Source organism: Rhamphochromis sp. 'chilingali', assembly GCF_963969265.1.
Source record: "Rhamphochromis sp. 'chilingali' genome assembly, chromosome: 12".
Taxonomy (NCBI): domain Eukaryota; kingdom Metazoa; phylum Chordata; class Actinopteri; order Cichliformes; family Cichlidae; genus Rhamphochromis; species Rhamphochromis sp. 'chilingali'.
This window is the reverse complement of record NC_137939.1, coordinates 36,263,166-36,286,427: the sequence shown is the minus strand read 5'-3', so window position 1 is coordinate 36,286,427 and position 23,262 is coordinate 36,263,166. Positions and strand designations below refer to the sequence as shown.

The 23,262-nt window shown below is 41.6% G+C and overlaps 1 protein-coding gene across 3 annotated transcripts in view; it reads right to left on the bottom strand.

Moving 5' to 3' along the window:
* Window positions 1-21,191, bottom strand: part of LOC308407072 (PDZ domain-containing protein 4-like) — a 52,097-nt gene extending 30,906 nt beyond the window's left edge. For all 3 annotated transcript variants that reach the window (XM_080898488.1, XM_080898490.1, XM_080898489.1), the window contains exons 1-2: window positions 20,914-21,191; window positions 15,825-19,661 (exon numbers count right to left, since the gene is read on the bottom strand). In XM_080898488.1, coding sequence (XP_080754614.1) covers window positions 15,825-15,884 — 60 coding nt within the window. In that variant the 5' untranslated portion in view covers window positions 15,885-19,661; window positions 20,914-21,191. The remainder of the gene's footprint in view (window positions 1-15,824; window positions 19,662-20,913) is intronic.
* Window positions 21,192-23,262: the final 2,071 nt, after the last annotated feature.

The window sequence follows — 23,262 nt, the reverse complement described above, 5'->3', positions numbered from 1 at the left end:
CACCCAACTGCTGCTACAGACCAGAGCTTTTCTTTAAGGATCATTTTACTCAAACAACCACAAAAACACTCTTTCTACTCTCTAATGGTTTCTAGCTTTACAGAAAGCTTTTGTTTCATGCAAGTTTGAGATGCCCTCCTTTAATGCACTGCTCCACTCAAGTGTCTGTGTGGAAATGTGAACACAGACACTTGTGCACTTTTCCAAGTCAGTTGGTGGCTAGTGACAGAGGGGAAAACGTACATTTAACGATGCCAATTATTAGGTTGTTTTTTTAACAAAGACATAAATAAGAAGAAAAAATGATTAACATTTGTGGAGAAGAGGATTCAGTGACGTGGAGGCGGTCTCAGACCAGGCCCTGATTAATCAGAGGTTTTTTAAGGCGGAACGCCGGCACATCGAGCAAACAGACTTAAATCCTACGTCCTTCAATGTCCTTCGATTCAGTAACCAGAGGAAAATGTTACACAGTGTTCAGACTGAAAGTGCCCCGGGCTTGTTTGAGCGGCAGTGTGCACAGGCGTTCCCATATTAGCCCAACAATCCTCCTTATCTGCAGACACCGGCAGGAAGAGGAGAGGGGGGAGGGGCCCTCACACCCACTGAGAAACACATCTACAGTACCTGGTAAAAGTACTTGATATTTTGCTAGGAAAATGTTTTTATGTACATCCAGTATATAAAAGCAAAACAGAGTTTGCACGATTCCAATAAGCTCAAACGTCAATGTCTGGTTTAACCACCTTTATTCCTTAACTGCAGCTTTCTTGTAATGTAATGATCTCCAGGAACAGGTCTCCAGGTTTCTTGAAGGACATTCAAAGCTCTTCTTTGGATGTTTCTGCCTTTCGTGCTGTTCAGTGCCAGGATGATCCCACACTTCAGTAACACTGAGGTCTGCACTCTGAGGAGGTCAGTCCATGATGGAGCTCTGTGTGTGTTTCTGTGCAGGTTTGCTTTTGCTGCACTGCAGATGTGTTTGAGATCTCCAGCACTCCTGCCTGAAATGCAACACTAAACTACGACATGTGTTGGTCTCCACTCAGGACCTGTGTCCGGCCTTTGCTAGATTTGTTTTCCTGCTTCCTGACCACATGACCTTCACTCTTCGTCTTCTTTTGTCCTCCAGTTGTTTGGTTTCTTTAAATGCAGAACAAACAAGGCAAGCGGCGCCAGCCCAGTTTACCTAAAAATCAACCTCAATGAAAATGTACCAAAGTTATTTCAAACACCGTTCAGTCATGAAGCTTCCTGCCTGTTTGCACGGATCCTTTACACTTGACTTAAACCCGATTAGGTACTGTAGCGTGTCTCCATTTCACAGGAGTGTCCGCACGCTTAACAAAGACTGGATGTTGTCAAGCTGAGGCTCTGCAGTTTGTTTGATAAACCTCTTGGTGGGAAGACTGATGGAGAGCAGAGTGTGAGGCAAGCTGTCGCTGACTCTAAGATCAGTTAAGAGCAGCAGTTTGTGTGTAACTTTGAGTTAAATTGACCTAAATGTCTAGCTCTTTGGAAGCAAAAAGACATGTAGCTCAAGATATTTGCACAGAACCAAAGACCAAAGTTTAAGGACTTCAAACTCTCCGCCAACTTCCTGCTCCTGCTGTCAAATAAATGGAGAAACAGAAGAACCTGAGAGTGTGATTTGGGAGAGCAGACTCTTTTCATTGCTTTCAGACATTCTGCATTTTGTTCCCACGATGAGCACCATGGGAAGAGGTTGAGATTCAGACTGTATGTGAACAGAAACATGTTTATTCCAAACAGAGCTCCCAAAGGTTTATGAAAAACTCGCCCGCAAGAATATCACCATTTTTCTTTCTTCCTTTAGTTTTTCTCTTTTCTATGACGTGTCCATCCACCATCGATATTACTGAGTCGTGGCTCGGATCGTTCAGCCTGCCCCTGGTGCTCACACCAGCATACATACATTTCATTTTGAAAGCGCAAACAAAGCATGTAGCATAGAAATATGAACACAAATCATTCAGATTGTGCTTTATTAGCTTTCAGCTGCACATGATGGGCACTGGCACATATTACAGAACATATCTCTGCTGATTCTCAGTCATGTGCCCATTATGTAAATCCACACTGCTTGCTATAAAACTGCCCTCGCATAAACATGCATTACTGCAATGATGGGTTTTAATATTCATGACCTAAAAATCATTTCTTTTATCAACTTTGCATTCCTGCAGTCACACAGCAGTCATATAAAGGTCATCACGTTTAGGCGTGGTTTCATGAGAACCTTTATTACAACAGTTAGGATGATGATGATGATGATGATGATGATGATGATGATGATGATGATGATGATGATGATGATGATGATGATGATGATGATGATGATGGTGTCCTTACATGTTTGATTTGGCAGAGTTTTACCCTGATGCAGCCCTATGAGGACACAATTCTGTATTTTGAGGACGGGGTTAGCTGCTGTGTTGTCAGCTAATGCTAACAAACTTGGTCAGAAGGTTGTATCACACACACATCAGCCACAAACTTTCAAACTTGTCAGCATCCAAATGGATGAAAAGAAAATGGCAGTACGGTTTCCACGAAGGAGAAAAACAAAAGCCATTTCATCATCATCGTCATTCTTTCTGTTATTAAGATGAGAGACTGAAAGGATCAACTCACATTTGGAGCAGCATCAGAAAAATATTATGTTTGTCATGTTAACAGGAATCTTTGTGTTACATCAACCGACGTCTTCAAATCCAACTTGATGATTTATTGGCCTTAGAACTAGAAACTATGATATTTATAAGTGTTCTGTGTGTTGTCAACATACAGAAAGAACCATGTAAACGTTTAAAATCTCATGTCACATTTGACCTCTGACCTCTCCTTTAGGTTGAATAGATTAACCTGGAGGTCAAAGTGATAATAAGTGACAGTAAGAAATCATATTTTATAATGGTATTACTTATATTTACATTAAATAGAAATTCTAAGTATCACTTTTGACCTCTGACCTCTTCTTCAAGATCAAATAAGGTCAAACTTTCATGAAAAATCTTTAATCTTTAAAACTATCTGCTGTACTGGCAACATGTAAGAAATGATACTGGTATATGGGGACTCGAAGTATCACATTATAGTTCGCATGCTGATATCACATCACATTTGACCTCTGACCTCTATAAAACCTGTGGTTACTGGAGGTTTCAAGCATTCTGAGTACGCAGGACCTCCACAGTCTGAGTGCATAAACCTTTTTCCCCTCGTTGGTGGTTCGGCTAATTACAGCAGCTGCCAGACCGACTCCGTCACACAAAAGAACATTTTGATTACATTTAATTTGAAACATTCACGTGTTTGGAAAACATGTGAAAGCTGTTCCTTCATAAAGTGACGGATACGAGATATTTTAACCTATCCAACTACCCACACCTGCTCCATACGGGGTATGCCAGCAGCTCCCGCCTCTGTCTCTGACAGATCCATTTCAGATACGCAAAACTTTGTTTTTCTTCATTTCCAGCCTCACAGCTTTGATTTAGAGCTTTCTGCACTGTCTGAGTTTAATATCTGCATAAAGACAGCTGGTTATGGATGCTTTGTTGCTCTGAGTTTAACTGTATAACATAATCTGAATACTAACACATAGATTACCTCCATCTTGTGTGTTTAAGATTCATAACTGCACAGTAAACACGATGCCGATCCAAGCCATCATCCACCCCCCTCCTCAGCCCCCGGGGGCTTCTCTGATGATGTGAGCCGTCGTTACAGATAATGGATTCTGACAACAACGTCCCTTTAACGCTCATGTTGAGCCAGTGATGGTGTTTGTGGACACATTTCACACCCTCTATACTGTAAACACATTTCCAGGGTCCCTGCAGAAGATGCTCTTACACCTCATTTATCGAGCTTTTGAATCATTTACTTGCCTTCAGAATGTCGTAACATAAAGTTTCCAGGAAGCTCAAGTCCTTGTGGGCAAGCTCGGATTTTACCAAGTTCTTAAATTCAGTTGTTTAGTACACGTTTCCGCAAAATAAGTACAGGTGCTAGCTCAAGTCATTCACGATTGTTTGGCAGACGCAGCACAAATAATCTCTCTTTTTTTTCCTTCCAGCGCTATTAAACCCAAATCTTACTCCCTGTTGTGCTCAGTTGTCCAATCAGCTTCATGTCCCATACATGCTGGTGGAAGATAAGCATGTTATTGTGTTATTGACTGACGTTTTGCATCTCTGTGTGGTTGGTTTTTTGTGGTCATTGCTGTGGAAATTTTGGGGATGTTCTGGGATCATTTTATCTCCTTGTAGTTTTTTAAACCAACTCTGAGACCTTTAGAAAAACAAATGTGATGTAATGAAAGTTTGTGTGTGTCGCCCCCCGACCCACCAGGCCAACACACAATAACTGAGAAACAGTCACACAAGTAATACTTTAAAGGGGTTTTATTATTTAAGGCCTCCACAATTAACATTTGTAATAAAATGTGATTTTTTTTTGTTTATTAAATGTTATGAAAGAAAATACCTTAATTTCCCAGAGCTCAAATTCTCTCCTTCCAATTATTTCTCTGACAAATGGCAAGAATAATTTGCCGTTAATTTTCTGAGCATTTAATCAAACCCAGGTTTGGGTGCTGGCTCAGTCCTCTGAAATGTAGTCTTCCAGCTGCTGAAGCGAGTGCTCATCAGTCGGTCTTCTACTCTGAACTCTGACTTGAGTTCTTTCCAATGAGTACTTCCTGTCGGTGCAGCAGCAGTGCAGCATGGGAATGGTAGCAACACGTTACCACCTGGTGCTCCTCTCAGATCCACAGCTGAACACAAACAGGCCGATTCGGTCCCTGGAGTGTTGCTTCTTTCAGCTGCTGAAGGCCTAATGAGGCGGCAGCTCATTAAGACTGATGCAGTTTTGACGACTCTCAGATAATAAAGAATAAAGAGCAACATGTAAACGCGTTGATGTAAAAAAGAGGATTTTCTTTTTTATTCTGAAATGACTGAGAGTCAGACAGTGAAGCATTTCTATCACTGCGACACAAAAGTACGATAGAAGATCAAACGACATCACTGGAACATTTGACTCTTTTCATTCAGAAACCAGCAGAATCGGTCCCACAGAGAAAAGAAACACCAGTGGCCGATGAGCTCATTGCGTTAAAGCAGACAGTGTAAGTGTCCTGTGGGCTGAACAGTTAGGCTTTGTTTTTACTTTGTTTAGTCGGTGTGTGTTTAGCTTTGGGCTCCAGCACTACAGCACGTCTCGTTCACCCATTCACAAGCACATCCATCCCAGAACTCTTTGTCTATATTTAACTGATTTCTATCTAACTTTCAATAAACTGAGACCAAACAGCTTGTAGTGTACGAAGGCAAATATACACAGAGAACCAGGAGGTGTCGTCGCCCCTGAAATTCACACAAATTATCTCCAGTATTCTTTTAGAGAGCTGTTTATGAACAGCTTAGCATAAAGACAGGAAGCAGCTGCCCTCCCTGAGCCTGCTCCTGCCAGAGCTTTTTCCTGTTAAAAGGGAGGTTTTCCTTCCTACTGTCACCGAAGTACAAAGTCTGATCGTTGGGGTTATCATTGTGGGAGATTTATCTTACAATATTGAGCGCTTTGTGGTGACTCCTGTTATGATTTGGCATCACATAAATAAAACTGAATTGAACAGACGGATGTAACGTGGCTCATTTTGGTGGAAGAAGAGCAGAAATGATAAAAATGTAAGATTGAAGCTAAAAAATAGATGAATGTGTTTAAAATCATCATCAGCTGTTTTCTTCTCCTCTTTTTGTGTTTTGATTGATTCTCTGATCTGCTGAACAAATGTTTTAACGGCACATGTCTGTGGATCTTTCACCTCGCCTTCTTCTTCTCTGTGTGTTATAAAAGCAGCTGTGTGTGTGTGTGTGTGTGTGTGTGTGTGTGTGTGTGTGTGTGTGTGTGTGTGTGTGTGTGTGTGTGCGCGCGTGCGCATGCATGCACGTGTGTTCATTACACCAGATCTGCCAACTCCAGTGTGAGAAAGCATAAATACAGCTTTCCTAATGACCCTGGTTACCGTGGCAACAGCATCCCATTGAGACAAATCTGACAGTGAAGTGAGTGGAGGAGGCGACAGAGATGGAGAGGCAGTGGGGTTACTGGGGAATGAAGGGGGGAGAAAGAGCAGGAGGGAGGACGGTGGTAGAGATTACATCTAAGAGACAAGCACGAGGAAGGTGGAGGACGACTTCATGGAAAAACAGAGACTGAGAACAGATTAGATACATACGTTTTACTACATGCACTAGTTTTAATTTCAGACCTTTTCTTTTGCCACAGGAATCTGGTGCTTTCAGTTTTGAAGCGTGGGAAATAAGAGCTTTTATCAGTTCCTGACTCAGAGAACGAGGCTTTCCTGTAATATGTGCACACCAATAGAGACCCACACAGAGAGAGCTGCAGATAACTGGCTGCTGCTGTTTCTGGCAGTAATGCATGAGTGCAGCCACTGTATCAGATGAAGGAGGCAGCACCTCTAAATGCATTTATCAGGACAGAGAGTCTAATAAAAATCATGAGAACTGAAGAATCTTCAATAGATTTTTCTGTTTGTTTTGTTGCTGTTTTTTAAAGCAGTTACAGTTTTATGCAAGTGTATCAAAATGATCAGTGTGTAATATTAGCACTACTACAGAGTTTGTAAATGCAAGATGTAATTTTTTGGCACTTTTCTCCGGTTGTTGCTAGAAAGCATGATGAGTTGTGGTTGTAAGCACGGGGAGATTCTGTCCTTTAAATAATTATCTGTTGGTAAGTTTAGTTTAATATATATATATAATTAATGTAATAATTAATTACTCTTAAAATAAAAGAAATAAATCTAAGAGCCCCTCCTGCTTGAAATGAATTTCTTCTTTGGGTCGACTTCCATGTTAAACTCTCTAAGACTCATAACTGCATGTCTGAAGTTTCGACTGTAGCCAACGTATTTATGATAACATGAAGTATTTCTGATCCAAAGAACAAGCAAAAGCTTAATGTGAGTTATGCAGCTGGTTTCAGTTTGAGCATCTGCATTGTAAGTAAGCAGTTCGTCTGTGTCATACACCCACAGACGTCCATCCACAAACTACTGTTGTTTTTACCCACACAACAAATTCATTGTCACTGTTATGCATGTATTCATTGTCACAAACTAAACTGTCCCACTAAAACCCTCTCCTGGCTGCTCGAGTAAAACCTTCCTATTCCACAACTGCAGAGTTTCTTATAAGGGGACAGCATCAATCTTGTGTGTCTACACAAACAGAACAAGTTCTAGTGTTTTGTATGTGCGGCAACTTAAGACAGGGTTACTATAGAAGCAAGCAGGCTGAGAGGTTGTTGGAGAAGAGAGGGTGGGGATGTTCCAGAAAGGGGGGAGGAAAAAAAACGTGTCTGGAGATCAATTCAAAAATAAAATTAGTCAACAGGAAGTGAAGAAATTAGTCAAACACGCATTTAAAGTGGAGTCCTGGGAGTCCACATCTCCGAGGATCTCACCTGGACGACCAACTGCTCCAAGCTGGTCAAGAAGGCTCACCAGCGCCTCTTCTTCTTGAGGACTCTGAGGAAGAACCACCTGTCCTCAGACACCCTGGTGAACTTCTATCGTTGCACCATCGAGAGCATCCTGACCAACTGTATAACAGTCTGGCACGGGAACTGCTCTGCCTCGGACCGGAAGGCGTTGCAGAGGGTCGTGAAAACTGCCCAGCGCATCGCCGGAGCACCACTTCCTGCCATAAAAGACATCTACAGGAAGCGGTGTCTGAAAAGGGCTGGGAAAATCATCAAAGACCCCAGTCACCCATCACATGGACTCTTCACCCTCCTGCCCTCTGGGAGGCGCTACAGGAGCCTCCGGACTAAGACCACCAGGTACCGGAACAGCTTCTTCCCCACAGCTGTCAGACTCCTGAACTCTGCCTCCTGACATCTGACCCACGTTAAACTCATGGACTGAACATACACAGACCCACAATGGACAACTGTACCCTCAAACACACAATAATAACATGGACTGAACCACCACTCACAACCACCAGCACTTTATATAGCCTCTGTAGAAACTATCTACACCCTCACTTATCTTAACTGCACTACTGTATAGCTCTGTGTAAATAATCATTCTGTACATTCGATAATCTTTAATCCTACAACTGTTTACAACTTGCATAGTTCCCATTTCTGTATAGCTGTATATCCCAGATTCTGTAAAGTTATTTATTTCATATTCTGTATAGTTTTTCATATTTATAGCCTGTACATAGCCTGTACATAGCTTGTACTCACTACAGCCTGTACATACTTATAGTTATAGAATATTCACAACATACTTCATACCGTGTACATTATAACATACCATAATAGACCCATTTCTGTAATATACTCACATATCTATATTATTGCTAATATATATTGTAATATATCTATATCACTAAAGCACTTCTGGATGGATGCAAACTGCATTTCGTTGCCCTGTACCTGTGCATGTGCAATGACAACAAAGTTGAATTCTATTCTATTCTATTCTACTCTAAAGTGAAGCAAAGCCAATACAGTAACAGATGTAAAGAGACATGGAACTGAGAGAGAACAAAAGAAGGCAGTGTGCATTTATGTGCATTTATGTGCATTTATGTGTATTTATGTGCATCTTCATCCAACTGTGAGTGTGGAAGGACTCGCTGTGTGGTTTCCTGACAGGCCGGGCATCGAGGAAATCAAATGAAATCAAAAAGAAATCAGAATAACAGCCGCCAGCTTCAGCACACACACCTGTACAGCTCTGCCAAGCCCTGACGGTAACACACACTTACACACCTTCTTTGATTTGCTCAGTTTGAATCTGGACGTTTGATTTTCATTCAGACTTTGAGGGTTTTTTTCTTTCTGGCAGTCGTTTAGCTTCAGACAGACAGATGGAGCCTGAAGCCACGAGAGGGCCGTTCAAATGTTCGGAGGCAGTGTTGGACAAACCAGAGGCTGTGGCTGGCAGGCATGACTAATCGACAAATCAAACACCCATTCGCATTTGGGGTACAAATGGATTCCTTCCACAAAAGAGAAAAACATCAAAGTACAAATATAAACTTGAAGCAGTTGAAATGAAACCAGGAAGTGAAATGCAGACAATAAATCAAAGCAGGATGCTGACCTAATCGCTTGGTTACAGTAAATGCTACACAGCAAGTATTTGTATGAAATGGGGATTAATTTACTGAAGACCTCATTGGATTCAATTTAAATCTCAGGAGTTGACAAAGACGACTGTAAGAACAAAGAATGTGCACGTGGAACAGGAAACATCACTAACAGACTGGATTCCAGTGTTAGTGCTTTTATAGCCCAGGTAGGAGACGGGACTTTGGTTTAAATAATCATTTAATTAAAGGCTCCAAACTCTCACGGTTGCTTCTGGAAGAGACCCTTTGACCTTGAGATTACTTGTTAGTGTTGTATCAGTGAGGTTTGGCCAGCACCAACAGACTTTAATGATTTTAATTTAAAGTTACAGTCAGTAAATTGAAATTAACCCCAAGGTCAGACTCTGCGGAGCTAAAACAGAAACAACAAAACCAAGAGCTCCATCTCTACAAGCCACAGTTAGCATGTTAAAGGTTAAAGGTCATGACAGTATGGTAAGAAACAGACTGAACAAATGTGGCTTGTATGGAAGGGTTGCAGGAGGAAGCCTCTTCTCTCTAAAATGAAGCTGGCACCTGAGCTTCATTTTTCAAAGCTGCATCAGAAAATAGCCACAAGACGTCTGAAACAATCATTCACTGACGTGTGTGCAAACATCGTTTCCCTGCACAAAGAAACAAGTGCAAACACAAAATTGCCATCAGACTCTTGAATCATGTGGACCGGCCTGTTTTGTTCTCACCACCATGAGCCGGCTAGTAAATGAGACTCATTATGAACCAACAGCCTTCTGCATACTGCCATGCTCCCATTTCTCTACATAGGAAACACATTTACCTCCAGCTGAAGTGGAGGAAGTGGTGATGATGTTTCAGAGAGAAGCCGAGACCTCTAAGGCACGAAAAAAGGAGAAAGTTGGACGGAAGAAACTGAAACAATTTTGTCCAAAGAGGAAGCCTGAAAGGACAGCTTTTAAAAACAGGATGTAAAGGACAGTTGTCCAAGTTGTCCCACTGTCCCATAAATGATGTTTAGAAAGAAAGAAAGAAAAAGTGACACTGAAATAACAGAGCTTCTGATTATAATTTCTCCTGACACACTCACTGTGGCTCAAGTAAAAAAAAAAAACATTTTGAAATTAAATTTGTGAACAAAATGGAAAACCAAAAACAGAACACAAGAAAGAGGAACAAGAATAATAATAATAAACAAGAATAATGTTCTCCAGCATCTGTGGCATCAAATTAGACCATCGAGGAATCTTTAAATCACCTTCCCAACGATTGATTTAAACTAAAGCAGGTCATTTTGAGCACATCTGTAAACCTAAATCCATGAGTGTGCAGCAGGGAGAACAAACAAGTGAGCTGACAGATGAACGGACAATAAAAACACAGAGGTGGTTTCATCTCTGTACAACAACTTGTGATCATTTTTCTCTGATGTAATAACGAAGACAATTTTCAGTCTGAGGTTGCTGTTGGCCAGAACGGTCGTTTCTTCATTTTAAACACATGAATAAAGCTACAGCTGGGTCCCACCTCATTTCTTTAGCAAACTGGATGTTTAGTTTTGTTCTAAGAAGAACGAAAAAAAGATTCGACCGTGATCACTCCACCAAGACCGGATCATGAACAAAAACACTTTATTCGGATGGGGAAGGTGTATAACACAGGAAGGTGGGCCTGTGTGTGTGTGTGTGTGTGTGTGTGTGTGTGTGTGTGTGTGTGTGTGTGTGTGTGTGTGTGTGTGTGTGTGTGTGTTGGGGGTTGCAGAAGTCTTGTAACTCCCTGAGAGCTCAGATCAATCAGGCCAACACTGTTCTATAATGAATGTGAATCCCAGGTGTGTGTCTGTGTGTTTCTCCTAAGGTGACCTAGTGGAGGCAGCAATGATGTCTAACAATCATCGAGACGGCAGGAAAGCACAACCCTCAGAGGAGTTTGTGCGTGTGTGTGTGTGTGTGTGTGTGTGTGTGTGTGTGTGTGTGTGTGTGTGTGTGTGTGTGTGTGTGTGTGTGTGTGTGTGTGTGTGTGTGTGTGTGTGTGTGTGACAGACAGAGAGAGAAGTCAGTCAGGTCTTACTGTGACTCTGTGAACATTGCTACCACAATATAAAGTTTAATACAGCAACAGAAGCCGAGCTGCTGCTTTATGACCAAAGATTCAGACTCACTGCTGTAAAATATTTACCTCCATTAGAACTGTGTGGATGCCCTGATAAACAGGCCTGTGTGCCACAGAGAGGGAGCCTGTGTCTGCTGGCCGTGTGGTGTCAGTGTGGTGTCATCTGTGAAATTAGAGACCTGTGCATAACAAATCATCTCATCGCATTTTGAAACTGCCTGTGAGAAGCTGGAGACATTTCTGCTCCAAACCCACCATGCAGGCTGATCACTCTGCATTCCTTCACACATAACTGTTTGTCTACAGAACACGTTTCCTCCACCTTCTGGAAACATATAGAGTCTATAGAAGCAGTATAAAAGACGTCCTCATCGACCACATTTGGACTATAAACAGCCTGTACACGGAGGTCCTACAGACGTCAGCACTCGATGTTCAGTAGATGTTGAAAAAAAGGCGTCGTCAGGCCTTAGAGAACAAACCCTTCAGAGGACCAAAATTGTACATCCAAAAATGACTTATTAAAGATGTCACTCTGACGTTACTTTGCTCGGTGGGTATTTCCAAGCCACAAATGAGCTGTAATCTCTGCAGCATGTCCTGTATCTGGACATGTCCAAAAACACCTCATGCATCCTCATCAGAGTCCACAGCTCAGCTGGTCCTTTCAGTGCAGAGGAGGAGCAGCTCTACTCTTAGCTCCTCCCGAATCACCGAGCTTCTAAGTGGAGGACGTTCATCCAGCCACTTAAATCCTTTATCTTGTTCTTCACTTTACCACACACACCTCACACACACAGAAGCAGATCTGCCAGTAAATCAACAACTTTGTTCTTTCTGCTTCTCTCTCCCTCCACTCAAGAACAAGTAACAGTACACGGTGCACACTTTTCCAGGGAGGCTGAGTAGTGTGATCTCCTTGATGTTAGAGGACATCCTTTGCCATCCAAGCCTGCTAGTCCTTCCTCCCTGCAGCTGTCAGACTGTACAATCAAAACTGCTCCCAACAAACATAGATGTTGACATCAGTGCTGTAACAACTTCTGCTGTTAGAACTTGCACATTACTTTTCTCAGTTTATATACACTAACTTACTGGAAGTCACATGTCTACTTTTTAATCCACAGATGCAATCACACAATCTGCACTTTTCTAATTATTCATTAAACTATTTAAACACCGTTCAGTATCCTGCTCTGTTTGCACTCTACAACCTGGGTTTGCCACCTATCTGTACTCTAATTGTAATAACTGTACAGTACTGTTTTGGTAACTATTGTCCATGATGTAAATATGTAAAAATTGTGTTTCTGTTCTGTTTGTATATGTGTGTTTTTGCTGCTGATACAACCAAATTTCCCCAAAGGATTATTCTATTCTATTCTATTCTATTCTATTCTATTCTATTCCACAGGAACTACCCCAGACCTTCGCACAGTGCTGTAGAGGTGAGTCTGGCAGTACAATCCCACATCCACCCACAGGGATCTGCCACAGAGGGCGGTGACTACGTCAGTGAACTCACCTGCGCTGATTAATGATGGTAACATGAAAAATATGTATGAGAGAAATCCTTCAGCATTTAATCTTGAAATCTGTGATGTTAGTTTCTCACAAAGATGAGAATCATATGGCCAGTTTATAACTAACAGCACAGATTCTTATTCAGTTTAACTGAAGGGACTGGTTCTTCCTTTAAAATGGGAGTTTTTCCTTCCCACTCTTGCCAAGTGCTTACTCACACGGGGTTGTTTGATTGTTGGGCTTTTTCCTGTATTATTGTAGGATGTACTAGTTCATGCATTTATTCCTTCCAGGCTGGACGACTGTAATTCATTATTATCAGGATGTCCTAAAAACTCACTGAAAAGCCTTCAGCTGATCCAAAATGCTGCAGCAAGAGTCCTGACAGGGACTAGAAAGAGAGCAGATTTCTCCTGTTTTGGCTTCCTGTTAAATCCAGAATCCAAAATCCTGCTCCTCACATACAAGGTCTTAAATAATCAGGGCCCATCTGATCTTAATGACCTTGTAGTACCATATCACCCTATTAGAGCACTTCGTTCTCGCTCTGCAGGCCTACTTGTTGTTCCTAGAGTATTTGAAAGTCCACTCCCTTAGTTATGCTGCAATAGACGTAGGCTGCCGGGGGATTCCCATGATGCATTGAGTTTTTCCTTTCCAGTCACCTTTCTCACTCACTATGTATTAACAGACCTCTCTGCATTGAATCATATCTGTTATTAACCTCTGTCTCTCTTCCACAGCATGTCTTTATCCTGTCTTCCTTCTCTCACCCCAACCAATCACAGCAGATGGCCCCGCCCCTCCCTGAGCCTGGTTCTGCCGGAGGTTTCTTCCTGTTAAAAGGGAGTTTTTCCTTCCCACTGTTGCCAAAGTGCTGCTCATAGGGGGTCATATGATTGTTGGGTTTTTCTCTGTATCTATTATTATAGGATATACTGTACAATATAAAGCTCCTTGAGGTGACTGGTGTTGTGATTTAGTGCCATACATATAACTGAATTGATTTGAATCTCCACATTATGAATTAAGTTACTCTTTGTAAAACATTTTGTGCCTGAGTTCAGGTTCCTGTTCAGTATTTATTCTCTATCTGTGTGTGTGTGTGTGTGTGTGTGTGTGTGTGTGTGTGTGTGTGTGTGTGTGTGTGTGTGTGTGTGTGTGTGTGTGTGTGTGCCTTATTTTAACCAATTAGAATTTCAGCTGCAGTAACCACGTGTGTTCATGTATATTTCATGTTGTGTCACTGACTTCATTCATTCTGACTGAGCTCTGCTCCATGTGTAACATTTTCACACATGCTCACTTTAACTCTCTGTGTTCAAAGGAGCCAGTTATGTTCACTCTGACGTTTACCCTGTTAGCTAGCTAAGTAAAAGAAACAACTCTTTGAATAATACAGTGCAGTTCAGTAGAGCTACTCACTCCTAAACACTTGTTCATAGCTTGTTGGTATTTGACTCTATACAGTTCTCAAAGTTGGAAAGTAAAAGCTAAGTTTATGTAAATATTAAATTCTTTCATCACTGAATGAGCACAACAACAAGTTAATGAAGTTTTCACCCAGAATCTAATCTTTTGCCAACGAAATCCTTTCAGTACATATTTTAAATTACATATTACGTATTTCATTGTTTTATTATGCTTTGTAGTTTTAAGCACTCTGTATAAGGTAAGAATAAAGATAGGCAGTATATAAACTGGACTTTACAAAGTACAACAAACCTGCTTGACTAAAATGAGACAGATGTAGGAGCAGTGATGTAAGAAGAAAAGTCTGACTCGTTTCAGCACCATGGACAGCTCCAGTCATAGAACCACAGACAACAAGTCTTTCTAACCGAATCAGCACCATGGACAGCTCCAGTCATGACTTAGAACCACAGACAACAAACATTTACTTCAATACAGCTCGTTCCTCTGGAAAACTATTGAACTCACAATATCCTGTTCATCAGGAGTCAGGTCTAAAGAAACTTACCCATTTTATTTTATTTTGCTTTTATTCTTAGGACTCTTCAATGTCATTTACACTGGTTATCGTATCATTGTAAACTTGTAATAAACTGGACTTTGTGCTGTTTATTATGCAATTATATAAAAACAATATGTGCTGCTATGGAGTTATGGTGAGTGAAATTCCCATTATTAGTATGTCTGTTTGTTTCATGAGTACTTCTTGCCAGTTGTTTTAGCTATCGTCAGACAACCCAAATACGCCCAAGAAAACAGCAACCAAAACTGTAATGTTAAAGTTTGAAAAGAGTCTTTGTGAATGGAAAACATCAGAGGTTTCATTTATCTTTTAAACTGTAATAAAATTCAGCTGTCTTGTGAGGTAAATCTGGAGTCATGAACTGGTTGTTTCATTCCTGAAAAATAAATAATCCTCATAACATGATCAATGAAGTGCCAACAGAATTAGGATTCATTTGAGAGAAATGCTAAAAAAGCAAATTACAAGGACAGAATCAGATTATGTTTCCACAAACGCGCTGAAAGCTGAGTCTCTCGTGACTTTCAGCCTCCACTGGACAGAATAACACCGCGACCTTTACAGAGTAACTGGACCGAGCTGCAGTGATGAATGGTGCCACGCTTTGTATCAACACACACAAACACACAGTCTTTACTCAACCTTCGTTTCTCTCTCCGAAACCAAAGCTGATGAATTCACATTCTCCACCTCGCCTCTCGGCTGTGAGCGCTCATGAATCCTAAATCCATCTGCATTTATTTTTATCTCCTTCTTTAATCTTTGGACTTTATCCCACTGCACGGTTCAAAGGCAAACACCAAACTTTTGCTCTGCCTCAGTTCTTTAATAACTGGTATTTCTTTGCAAGCTTCACCGTTCAGATGATACACATCCGTATCTGAAATGAGCCATTCTGATGTCCTTTTTTAACTTTCTTCTGATTGGCTGCCCCTCAAAAATGCTTACATCATAAAATAAACTGAGCATTTTTAGCAGCTTAAGCTTCAGCCACCAGCACTCAGATTTCTTACCTGGAACATGATCCTGTACTGCTCCTCTGGACGTTTGACCACGCACATGTTGCAGCCCATGATGGCGTCTCGGTCTGTCTGTCCTCTTGATCTGAATCTCTGTCGTCTGTTCTCTGTCACCGCAGGTCCCTCAGGAAACAGCTGCCAGTCCGTATCGATAATCCAGCTTGTCTGTCTGACCTTTGACCTCCAAATCTGATGTGTCCGGGTCAGTGTTCGCGATCTTGCTTGTTTAACCTTTTTTAATCACCCACTGACCGTTGGCCTAAAATGAGGTTCCAAACTGATATCAAATCATCAGGTTTGAGCCAAAACGAAGTGAAATCTTTATTCTGTGATGAAGATCGTGTATCTAAAAAGTTTTATTCTTGTTCTTTGTGTTAACCATAAGGCTGCGAGGAAATCTGTCAAGAAATGTATCAAAAAATGATTCAAATTTATGCTGATTTATTTCAAACAGGTAAAAGCTGTATAGCAGATCTGTGCTTGTTCTTCAAACTCAGTCAGTTTTTAGACAAATATGCACCAAAGTAGGGTACTTGTAGTTTTTATACAGTAAAGTGAGATTTCCACTTCATCTGAGAAGCCCCAGAAGTGTCTCCAAACATGTGCAGCTCCTTTTATCAGCTCAAAGTCACAAGTTCTCTTTCAAAGACAAGAAAGGGAAACCCCAGCTGAGAGTCAAGCTGAGTTTGCGTCGTGTCCTCTTTTCTGCTCTAAAGACAAAAGTAAAACCCACTTCTCTGTTTCTCACTGTTTCCCACTCACAAGCAGAAATAATGATGAAACGAAGACAAAAGCAGCACAAACGCCGTTCGGCTCCGTTTTTGTCGTAAAAAGGCTGCGTTCTGTTGCTCCTTGCAGTAAACAGCTTTTATCTGGCGTCCTGCGGCCAGCGAGGAGGCGAGACACTTTTCATTAAAATTAATTTTTATTCATGCACGGTAGATTGTTTCAGCCCTACAGGGGGAAAGAGGAGGAGGAGGACGAGGAAGGCGATCTCCGGTTTGTGCTTGAAACTGTTAACATGAAAAATCAGTTCAGTTTGTTTAAGCAAAAATGAACAGCGGCTGAATCTCTCCTGATGGAAGGATGAAGTCCGAGTGCTGGTTCACGGCTCCCACAGGGAGAGTGTACACGTGTGCTTACAGCATCATTCAGCTGTAGTCTCAGTGCAAATATCAAATAGTTTAAATCAACTTAAGCTTCACTTTGTTGGATGTTTGCAGCAGAAACGGTTTGATTTTTTCTTGCACTGAATATTTTATCTTTATGACCAAACAAATTGCTTCTCTCTCTGTTTTGAATAAATTTGGTAGCTTCTGCGAGAGTGATGAATAAAAACAGAATAGATCCAAATCGTGGTGCTTTTAAAAAATGATGAGCGCAGGAAAGCTGATGGAGAAGAAAGTGACTGCAAATTGTGTGTTTTCAGCTTCTGTTTAGAGTAAATGTAACAGCTGAAAGTTTATAGACGACAAACTTCAAACTCAGTGAAGGATGACGTTTGTGTGATCTCTGTTGGTTTGGTTAAATAAAGTGTGTGTTCCTGCAAACAGGAAGGAAAAGGTTCTTAGCTTAAAAAATTCTTTTTCCTGCTTTTCCAAAATGGGTTAAATCTGAGCCTCTAATCAAACACAAACTCTCCAGCTAAATGTTAGTTTGTGTGTCTCCTGAGGTGCGTTTGGAATTGAGGCCTGTGACGGTTAATAAGAACTGAAGAAAAGAACTCTTCTCCCGGTTGTAAACTGTTTTCAGTTCGCTTCAATAATTCATGTGAACATCAGTGAGCGTTTAGAGCGACGTTCCTTCTCCCCCAATCTGACTCTAACAGGCTGCTGGCTTGTGTCAGAAATTTTGAAATATTGTAAAAACGCCAAGAGCTTCAATAAAAGATTGGAACCGTTTCTTGATGAGAGAGGATCAAGAGCTCTCAATAATTCATCTGAGGGTTTGAATCACCACAAGAAATAAGAAGCCTGCGGCTCCTCTGTAAACATTGTCCAAAAGTCGAGCTGATCGTGTCTGTGCAGAAGTAAAAGAACTTTCTTTTTCTTTTGAAACCGCCAGCATCTGTTTCTACTGTTTCAACTTTAAAATGTGGTTTTATACCCAAACCGCTCACCTAACAAACCAAACAAGAGATTTGTTTTTTACTTTACGTATCAAAGTTTGTGCGTTTGTGTTTTTTGAAAGGTTGGTTGTGTTTAGAGCTGAATGCTTTGAGCACTGTGGCATTAATGATGCGTTTGTAGGGTCAGAAAGGAGAAGCAGCATTTGTGCTTTTAGCAGTGACTCCACATTTCAGCCTCTCCTCTCTGAATCCAGCGTTTCCATCTAAAGTGTTACGTTTGCACTCAGCTTTGATGTGTGCAGATGGAAAATGCTCCCATATTATATCAGTAAATCTGTCATTTTTGTGCACTTTTGGCCACTTTTGTGTGTCTACTATAAAGTTTAAAAATACATTTCCTGCTGGTTCACTAACGGCTCACATCGGTCTCTGCCACGTGCACTTTGCGTCTCTCAGTTTATGTCTGTGTGTTTTAATATCCAGTTGAATATCACATGTTGTTTCCTCCTTGAGCCTGATTTCAGTCCTTTTTGCTGTTCCTCCCTCAGAAAATCTAAATTTAGCTGCAAAGTCTCGAAGCACATTTAGTTTTGCAAACTATTTTATTGTGTTAAAGAGCTGAAGTTTCTTCAAAGACAAACCTGTGAGCTCCAAAATGATCTGATGATGAATATTTACTGACAGGTGTTTCCTGTGCCTGCATGTTTCTGTGTAAAAGGTTGTTTTATAAATCAGCGCTTTGCAGTTTCTGAATCTTTTCCTTCACTTTTTCATTCTAAGTAAAGATTTATTGCTCACTTGCTGCTCGGGGCTGTTTAACTTTTCTCCTTTTGCATGTTGGTTTTTTGCAGAGAACAGCGTCTCCCTCCGGTTTTATCACCGCCCACCTCGCCCACAGACGGTCCTCGATTAGCCTGCAGAAAGATGACAGACAGGATCGACTCTCTGCAGAAGCACATTCAGCCTGTATCACCTGCTGCTTCTGTCACCGAGCATCAGTTATCTGGCTTTATCAGAGTCTACCTGCGCCTCTCTGCACCTGTTATCTGTCATCAGCACCTGTTTTATGCACCCTGATCCAGCACAGGATTCCTGTCAGACGTCTCAGAGGGAAAAGGAGCAAAAGACATGCACCCAGACAAAGAGAGAGGATTAAAAAAGTGTGTTCACAGGAAACAAACAGAGGGAGAGAAAAACTGCAGCGTGAAAGGCGTTTAAATGGAGAGACGCTATTCTGGGAATTTCTCAAAATCCCTTTTTGACACTTTGTTTTTCAGTTACGTGCGTCTAATTCAGCAAATGACCCAAGGCTGCTGGATCTGTATTTTCCAAATGTGCCACTAAACAGAAAATTACACGAATTATTTTCCTCAGTCGATGAAATTTCCAGTGTTTAGGTCACCACACTGAATTCCAAGTATCTTTAAATCTTTGTCAACCAGAAAGAAAAATCAATTTGTGAACTCCTCAATCCCCAAAAATCCTCCTCCAGGTGAGATAATCCACACAGGTGAAGACCGGCTTTGTTTCAGCAAACTTCAGCCTCAAACAGTCGCCCTCTGTCTGCCATGAAGCTGACTTTATCTCCGCGTAATCTCCCCAAAAAATCCTCCTCCAGGAGCAGCCGGCAGGTTTTCTGAGAGGAGCTAGACCCTGAGAGTACCGGCCTTCTCTCCTTTCTCCTCCTCTATTCTTTCATCCTTTGATTTCCTCTGCTGCTCCGTCATTTCTCTACAGAGGTTAAATCCGGCTTAGTCTCGCTCCTGGACACAGAGATGCAGAAAAACAGAGAGAAAGAGGTTCTTGAATGAGCACATGAACACACACAGGCTTGGTTTTTGCTCATTTCTCTGAATTTCTCTGAATTTGTTCTTTGTCCTTCTGCTCAGAGCAGCGAATAGACTCACATGTCTGCAGCCAAAAGCTGATCTCGCTGCTCAAAATCTTTTAATCTTTTCCATTTTAAGCTTTTTGTTTTTGTTCGAATGTCATTGAGTTTTTTGCCCTGCGAGAGATTATCAGTGCAGCTGACCTTTCAGACCCACAGACATGCTCATCCTGTCAGTTATTATCAGGAATCAATCCAGTGAAAATATGTCAACCTTTAAACTTCAAATCGAACTGAAAGGTAAATCTGTGCGATCGGACTGTTAAAGCAGAAAACTGTCACAAAACAACCACAATCCTGTTTTCTCGCAGCATTTGTAGGTATAGCTCTGTTCTGACACCCCGCCCTTTCATTTCACTCTAACCTCAGAAAGCCAAACATCAGATATGACACCGATTCAGTCAGACAGTGTGAAAGGGTGGGGGTGGGTTCCAAAGTGGTTTGCAGATGAACAGCAGCTAACGCTGACATTTCATACTAATGTTGCTACAAAGTATTTTACCTAAGAAGAGGTTTATCCACGACATGAGACCACTCACTGCTCATCAGCTCACAGCTGTTGGTGAGAGCAGGAATGCAGATCGACCATAAAAGATTTTAAATGGTGGGGATTTTTTTTTCAAGGCAGAAAGCGTGATTTGGAAATCACTGAATAAATCAACAGTAAATCAGTAAACACTGAATAAAATTTACCAACAATGTTCAGGCTCAGTTTGTCAAATTGCAAGATTTGTGGATTTGTGGATCTGTCTTTAACTTGAAGGATCAAAACCTGAAGTTCAGTCATGCAAAACTACCGACTCTGACATTCTGGGAGAAATCGAGAAAATAATCAGTCGATCAAATAAGATCATGAAGAATGTTTCATCTCAGCTTTGTTAAAGCATCCCAGTTATAAAAGACAATTTACTGCACTGGAATATCAGAAAATAAGACTTTCATAGATAAAATATTTAGGAATTGAAACTGCAGATGGATAAGAAGATGATTTTTTAAGTTCAGCTTTACAAGAAGAAGTAAAATTCAGAAACTCCAAAGCCCCCCCTGGAAGAAAAAGCAAATCTAAACAGGATTTAGCCAAAGTGATTTCATTTTAAATCTCATTTAAAGAATATTTCCAGCTGCACCTTTCCAGATGTTTTGGGAACCGTCCACTCCTTGATTTCCCCGGGGAATCAGTCGCCTTCTCCTCCCACAGAAGGTGATCCTGAAGTGGGTAAAACCGGCACACTTGTGTCCCCACCTGCTCGTCTTCCTTCTGCTTTCTTCCAAATTAAAACAGATTTGTGGCGTTTCCCTCCCAGTCTGAGCGGCCGTGGCTCTCTACAGACGGATGAAAAGGAGCCGGCGGTGCATCAGGAATCAGCAGAGATCTGCAGCTCTCTGCTCGCCGCGCTCTCTTCTTCTGCAGCATCCTCCCCACGCTGGAACAACAGCAGCCTCCGTGGCGGTGCAGCCAGCCAATAACCTGCAGCGGGCAATTAATTTTCCCCTCCACGATGCCTCTTTCCTCCTCCTCTGCTTCTCCCTCCCACCTGCTCTGTCCGCCCTCCCATCTTTCCTTTTTTTTCGTCTCTTCTTCTTATTGTTCTTCACCTGTTCATTTATCTCTCTGACATTCAACTCTTACTCAGCGTACATGCATGTAAACATTTTTCGTGTTGTCTTTGCGGTTAAAAGAACACCGAGCAGACTGTTATCTGCATGTGCATGCTGTTTGTCAGGAGGAATCCTCTTATCTTCAAAATGTCAACTTTAACAGTTTAAACCAGCAGGAACATTTGAGTTTTATACGGCCGGCTTCTTCCTCCTGCAGAGGACGGTCAATGTGTCAGACGAAAAAAATCACAGTAAAGAACACAGCAGGCATGTGTGGGGGGTTTCAGACCCACTGATAGCAGCCAGAATACACTAATGTATTTATCCCATATTTACAATAAATCTTCTAGTTTAAACAGTTAAGCAGTCTGCAACCAAACACATCTGTAAGTAGAACTTATTTTCTTTATTATTCTTACTTTCTGTCCTACGTGTCTTAGTCCAGCAGACTCTGTGAAACACTCAGTTTATCTCCTGCATCTCAGTCTCTGACTGTCAGTACAGATGCCCCACCCACCTGCTCGTCAAACCCTCTGATGCTGAGGGGCAGCCAATCAGAAGAAAGTGGTCTTAAATGTGGGAGGATTTAAAACAGCTGATTTAGGACCGAGGATGATTTATGATTCAAAATGAAGACAACAGTACACCGATTACTGTGCACATACAAACACACCAGACAGACACGGGTATAAATTGGTTCCAGTCCAATAAACCAGTAACCCCATTAGCCTTAACAGAAGGCAATTTAATGGTATTAATTAATTCTCTGTAAAAAGTAATTCAGGTCATAATTTATGCACATAAACACCCAAAAAGACAAATGACACAGCAGCAGAAGTAGTCTGCATCAGTCTGATGACGTCCTCACTGATCACACCAACAGTTATGTCAAGGCTCTCTACACTGTACATAGACAGAATTAGCAGTGGGGAGGAAGAACTCCCCTTTAGCAGGAACACACCTCCAGCAGCACCAGGCTCAGTGGGGCGCAGCCATCTGCCTTGTGGGCTGAAGGCAAGCAGAGGAGAGAAGAGGATGAAGTCCTGGGGAACAGCAGGGGATGAGCCTCGGCTCGGTTTATATTCTTCCCTGAGGTCAGATCATTTGTGAGAATAATATTAATTTCCAGTGTTTCTCTGGATCACATGTATGTTGGTGTCCCTGGTGTAGGCGTGTGCATGATGCTGGCACAGATGTAGCCCTGTGATCATCAGCCATTCACCGTCTTCTCCTCTCTATCTGCACAGCATAAGAAATCATTTAGTTCTGTGAGTCTCGAGGGATCTGTGTCATTAACATGACACAAAAGCGGAGTTGGAGACTTTCTTGACTGATAACCTTGTTAGATGTGAGATAACACGTGTAAACGGTTTCCCTTTGGTTTGGGGTTCGAGGTCTCTCATTCGTCCACCTTGTGCTTTATTGTGAAACACAGACTCTTGCTGCTGTTTGTCGTTCTGAGAGTTGCTGAAATCTATTTTCAGCTGAGATTTATCAGATTCTCCTTTACTCCCCTGATTATCCATGCCCTGCCTGAAGTGGCAGTTTGAGAAGAAATGATTGGGAGAAAGAAGCCAAGTCCATATTGTGCACATATTCCTGATTCCAAATGAATCCTCTGCAACACAAAACGTCCTCCGTTCAACTTCCTGATCACATTCCAGTTTATGATCCCGCTGCTTCTCTAATGCCACAAAGTTTAGATTTTTAGCAAAACTTCGAGCTTCTGCCCTTTGAGCTTAGTGAAATCATCACTTTTTTGTTGCTATTTTTAATGTTCCCGAGGCTTTTTTAAATAATTTCATCTCAGCTGCAGAGGAGGAATAAAAACCATGAAACCCGAATTTCTCAAGTCCTCAATCTCTCTCATTTTCTTC